Source organism: Chaetura pelagica, unplaced genomic scaffold (genome assembly GCF_000747805.2).
Source record: "Chaetura pelagica isolate M959 unplaced genomic scaffold, ChaPel_1.0 scaffold662, whole genome shotgun sequence".
Taxonomy (NCBI): Eukaryota; Metazoa; Chordata; class Aves; order Apodiformes; family Apodidae; genus Chaetura; species Chaetura pelagica.
Window position 1 is genome coordinate 55,090 of NW_009952266.1, and position 5,944 is coordinate 61,033.

General features: G+C 45.9%; 1 protein-coding gene across 1 annotated transcript in view; it reads left to right on the forward strand.

Moving 5' to 3' along the window:
• Window positions 1-2: 2 nt before the first annotated feature.
• PCDHAC2 (protocadherin alpha subfamily C, 2) overlaps window positions 3-5,944 on the forward strand; it is a gene marked incomplete at its 5' end in the record, with an annotated part of 54,764 nt that continues 48,822 nt past the window's right edge. Inside the window, one exon of the mRNA XM_010007751.1 lies at window positions 3-1,916. Within this exon, the coding sequence (XP_010006053.1) occupies window positions 3-1,916 (1,914 nt within the window). The remainder of the gene's footprint in view (window positions 1,917-5,944) is intronic.

Genomic DNA, 5,944 nt, shown 5'->3' on the forward strand with positions numbered 1-5,944 from the left:
CCCTGGACCGGGAGCAGAGTGCCCTGCAGCAGCTGGTGCTCACTGCTGTGGATGGGGGGGGCCCCCCCAGGTCTGGGACGGCCCAGATCTCCGTGCGAGTTGTGGACACCAATGACAACCCTCCTGCCTTTGACCGTTCCACCTACACCGTGAGCCTTCTGGAGAATGCCCCACCTGGCACACTAGTGGTTAAACTCAATGCCTCAGACCCTGATGAGGGCTCCAATGGGGATGTGATCTATTCCTTCGGCAGCTACACCCCACAGAAAGTGAGGCAGCTCTTTACTGTGGACCCACACTCGGGAGAGGTTCGGGTTAATGGTACCTTGGACTATGAAGAGGCATCCTTCTATGAGATCTACGTGCAAGCCACTGATCAGGGCCCTGTCTCTATGGCTGGGCACTGCAAGGTGCTTGTCAACATTGTGGATGCCAATGATAATGTTCCTGAGGTGGTCCTGACTTCCCTGTACAGCCCAGTGCCAGAGGATGCAAAGGCAGGAACTGTGGTGGCCCTGATGAGTGTCACTGACCAGGACTCTGGGCTGAACAAGCAGGTCAGTCTGCGTATTCCCCCCGACCTCCCCTTCACACTCAACTCCTTCAAGAACTCCTACACCTTGATCACCCAGGGCAAACTGGACCACGAGAAAGCAGCAGCCTACAACATCACAGTTACTGCTACTGATTCTGGGAGCCCCCCTCTCTCCTCCCAGAAGGTGATCCATGTGGAGATCTCAGACATCAATGACAATCCTCCACACTTCGATGAACCTGTGTACTCAGTTTACATCCCTGAGAACAACCCCATTGGAGCCTTGATGTGCACTATCAAAGCCACTGACCCAGATGTCGCCGAAAATGCCTACGTGTCCTATTCTTTACTAGATGGGGACATTGAAGGGCTGCCTGTCACCTCCTATGTCTCCATTAAATCCGACAGTGGCAACATGTATGCTGTCAGGTCCTTTGACTATGAGACACTAAGGGAGTTTCAGGTGGTTGTCCAGGCTCAGGATGCTGGGATCCCACCGCTGAGCAGCACTGTTACTGTCTGTATCTATGTGGTGGATGAGAATGACCACGCTCCACAGATTCTGTATCCTACCTCAACCAACACTTCAGCAGCCCTGGAGATGATCCCACGCTCGGCATATGCTGGATATTTGGTAACCAAAATTATAGCCATCGATGGGGACTCGGGACAAAATGCTTGGTTGTTCTTCCACCTGGTGCAAACCTCAGATCCAGGTTTGTTCAGGATAGAGCTCCATACTGGGGAGATTAGGACTACTCGCAAACTGGGGGAGGATAGCACACCTACTTTCAACCTGACGGTGGAGGTGAGAGACAATGGAGAGCCACCCATGTCCTCGTCAGTAGCCATCACCATTGCCGTGGTGGACAGAGTTTCCAAAATCATCCCTGATACAAGAAGGCACTATAAAAGTCCCAGCACTTACTCAGAGATCACTCTTTATCTCATCATTGCTCTGAGCGCCATCTCCTTCGTTTTCCTTTTCACCATCATCGGGCTGGCTGTCATCAAGTGCTACAGATACAGCCTGTATGGGGGCTCCTGCTGTGCAGGGGGGTTCTGTGGGGTCAGAGAACGGAGCCCTGCTGAGTTGTACAAGCAGGCCAACAACAACATCGATGCCAGGCTGCCCCATGGTTTGAAAGTACAGCCCCATTTCATTGAGGTGAGGGGCAATGGGTCTCTCACCAAGACCTACTGCTACAAGGCGTGCCTGACTGCAGGCTCGGGGAGTGACACTTTTATGTTTTACAATACCTGTGGCCCACCAGGAACTGCTCCCTCTGCAGTGGTGACTGAGAGGCATCTGACAGGACAGAGTGGGCAGAGTGCACAAAACCTGATCCTACTTAAAAGTGACTCCATGACTCCTAATGAGGTGAGGCTGTGGGGAGGAGTGGGCAGCAGGGCTCTGAGCAGAGCTGTGCTCCAGCAGAGCTTCCAGCTGGAAAACTGGGCTTGAGTGTGTTACTTTTGGGGCTCACTGACAGCTACAAAACACAGAGTTCAAATCTGTGCAGTGCATTTTGTTTCTAGGGAGCTACTGGGAGTTTCAGGGCCTGGTGGGTAAGTTCAGTTTGTGCGTCTGTTGTTTGAGATTCACTTTCTTTTCACAGCATGCACAGAGTCTTGCCTCCATAGAGCATTGCCACCTTCCCTTCTATCTTCCAGATCTAAAATTCCCTGTTGCCACAGAGCACTGAGGAATGACACCTGGGCTTCCATTTTCAACACTAAAACTGCAGGAAAAAGTGATGTTAAGAAGTTATTATCCTGGAGATCTACAGATCCCAGCAGCTCTAGATGTTTGCTACTGCTTTGATTTAACACCTAGACAAAGCTGTTGAATTTAGCTCATTGCAATAATATTCTCTGGGCATGTTTTAGTTGTCTGAAAATTGCAACCCTGCCTTTGATGCTGTTTGTTCTCCCCAGTGCTGCATCTCCTGCTTTCTGGACAGTGACAACCCAGTGCCATCTCTGTAGTGAGTTACAGCAAGTCAGCCTCGTTCTGTTCCAGTGTGACAGCTTCCAACCTGCTGGGTTGCTCTTGAAAATTATTCAATAACTATGGTTTGGCCAGCAGTTTATTAACCTTTTAAATATTTTCCCACAGTGAGGAATGAATGGTTGCTTCCTGCCTGCATCCAGGCAGGCTGCAGATAGTGTGTGGTTTGCCTGCTCTGAACTGCTTCCTTTCCACACAGATTGCAACTAAACCCAGAAGCACTCACAGGAGAGACTAATTCTGAGTCACAAAAGGAAAATTCTGCACTTATTGTGTGTTGCTTGTACCCTAGGATTGTGGCAGGCATAAGATAAGTTTGTGTCCTAGTGTGTGCTGTGCCTCCAGACATGGGAAAGCTGGGGGAGTAACCGGGGGGGTAGAAAGAAGCCTGACTTGTTGCCAGAGAAATCGACCTGATTTCTTTCTTTCTTTCTTTCTCCTTATTAACATATGAGGATGTTTGCAGCTGTTGTTCAGTTACACAAAGGTGCACAAATCTTAAGGACTACTGAGTCTTCCATGAACATGATAATTCAAAACTGAGCCATTGAAAATTGATGCAGTGTTTTTCCAGGAATCAGAGTGGCAGGGGGTGGGGGAGGTTTTTTTTGTGGTTTGTTTTTGTTTTGTTTGTGTGTGTTTGTTTTGTTTTGGTTTTTTCTCCACTATTTTTGTACTTTAAAGTCTCTCTGAGTATAAGAAAATGCCTGGAATCTGATATAGGAAGGAACATGTATTTATTAGCATGTATGCTGGAGAATCAAAGAGTGGAATATGCACCTCACACCTGATTTTCTGGGGCAAAAAAAAAGAGCAACAATTGAATATGACTTCATTTTGGATGCAAGATGAGTAGGAAATGAGTTTCATAGAGAGATTCCTATCACATTGGAGGCTTCACTTCACTGAATGCAGTGAATGAGCAAGGTTTGATCACCAGTGTGGCTCAGGCACTGGCAGCAAAGCCAGCCCACACTTGGAGTACCCAAGTGGAGAGGTGTGTAGAACCAAGTGGTGAATGCCTGCTGGTGTGGAGTTGTGAGCCAAAGGAGGGTTTAATTCTTCCAGTCGTTCCAGTATAAGATATAAACAGAGAGGGAATCCTGGCAAGTTCAACTCATCACAAGTTCTTTTCTTAGATTTCTGCTCCTTAAGCTGTCCTGCTGTGATGATGCCAGGTGTGCATGATAAAATGGGGGCATGTAATGACATTCACTAATTATTAGTTCCTACCTAATTATATACTATAAAATCCTGTATTTCCCCTGGTCCAAGCCCAACATATGCATGGAATATGCCATCCATTGCTTAGCAACACCACCGTTCTATTTTTAAGGGTAATGATCTCCTTGTTACTAAATCTTTAGAAAACTGTTTCTCTTTTTAGCTAAACTGATTTTTTAATCAGTTTTTAAATCCCACACCTTCACCTGTGAAGGAGAGCAATGGGCAGCTTTGTCCTGGCATTGATTTAGAAAGTTAATCTCTGGATGTGTCTGTTCCTTTTGGATGATTTGAGCAGATCATGGGTTTGTTGTGTGTTTGTTTGTTTTTACAGTTTCTGGAAATGGCTCTTCTGTTAGTTGCTCAGTGATGAGGATGGGAGCAGGTTACTGGGTTTTCTCTGCATCAGTCTTGTACCCAGGGTTTCACAGAGGCTACTGTTTTGCAAATGCTTGTACAGTGAGAGGAAAAACATTTCAAAGTTATTTGGGATTAATCTCAGTAATCCTCAAAGGTCTTAGTCCTTTTTGTATTTACTAGTAAAGGTCAAAGATGCTAATAATGACACACAACATCAGTTGTGTCTGACTTCATTAAGTCACTAGAAAGATGCAGAGGAAGGGAAAATCCAGTACATTAAGATTAGGCAGGGAATTCTTTGTTGAAGAGCTAATTGTTGTGTGAATATTCTGGCTTGTGCTGCTGGTGTTGTGCTGTTGGGATGGAGCTTGTTCCTGCAAGACAACCTGTTCTTCTGCAACCCCCTGCCTGGTCTGTGTGGTCCTTGATGGGTTTATGAGAATATCTCACACATATTTCTAGAAAAGAAGAAATGTGCTAACACAGCTGCACTGAAAACCTTAGGAACCTTATTGCTGGCAGGAGGCTGGTGATCAGAATGTGGATGTGGGTGAATGGGCAGTACTTTCTCATCAGCTCAATAACTACTGGGAGATGGATGAGCAAGCAGGTGGGGACAGCAAAAGACTGGGGCTTCATTGCTGGTGCTGTGGGAGGTTATGGGCAGCTTGGGTTCCTGCCTTTTGAAAGGGGAAGGGGCATGCAGGTGGGAAGGGGGTGCATGAAGATGTCATTTTTATTACAGGTCACTGCTGCAGTGATGATCCGTCATTTTCTGGAAAGATTTTAAAGCTTCAGTTTGTGTTCCTTTTCCTCATGTATCTGTGATGTACCAAGTGATGCCTCAGTAGTTAGTACCAGGTTCTTGGACTGTATTTTTTTTCATTTCTCACATCTTTTTCTCAACATTTGGTGTGATAAAGCTGTTTTCTTGTGTCTTGCATCTCATGACAACTTTTTCCCTTCAATGCAGGGGATAATAATCAAACCAACATCTGTTTTAGCTGAAGTTTTCTGCCCCAGAAGGCAGCCTGGCACATTCCTGAGGAGTGTGGGCAGCCTGGATTCTTGATAGAAAAGATATCAGCCCTTCTGATCATGCATTTCCTAGTACCCTTTGTTGTGTGGTGACACATGAGGCTGAGAAAATAGGATTTTTCTTGTGATGTTTGTAAATAAATTTACATGGTTTTCTCTGTGCACTTCTCAGAAAGTGAAAAAAAAGCTTCACATTAGTGAGACCCAGGGGTTGGTTGGAGTTTTGTGGCTGTTTGCTCCTGGCTCTCCCTCTGCATTTTGCACTTCAAAACCAATTGCTAAACACGTGGAAAAACAAATCTGAACAATGTTTGAGTTGAACACACCTTGATGCTACTTGAAATGTGAGTGTGTATTGAAGTATCTAAATCTGGTAAGCCCACAGCATTGTCTGGAGCAGACTGACTTCCCAGGAGATTTCTCACAGAGGCTTTAAAAGGTATTAATGGGGGAATGTCTTTCAATCTCAGCTCAAGAGTTTAAGCCTTTAAGAAATTCTCCAGCCCCACTGACATTGTAAAGGTTAACTGGAAATGTTCTTTGGTTTAGTGGCAGCATCTGAATCTGTTCTGCTGGGCAGGAACACTGCTCTGTGCTTCAGGTTTCTTGCTTTCTGCTGTGCCAGCAGAAATTTGCATCCAATATTCTACAGAGGAGTTTTCCTTCTCTTGGAACTCATTAAATATACTTTACAGGTGCACTTGCCTGTTCCCTTCACCTTAGTTTTCTCCGAGTCAGGAATGCAAATGAACACTGCCAGGAAGAAAATCTTTGTG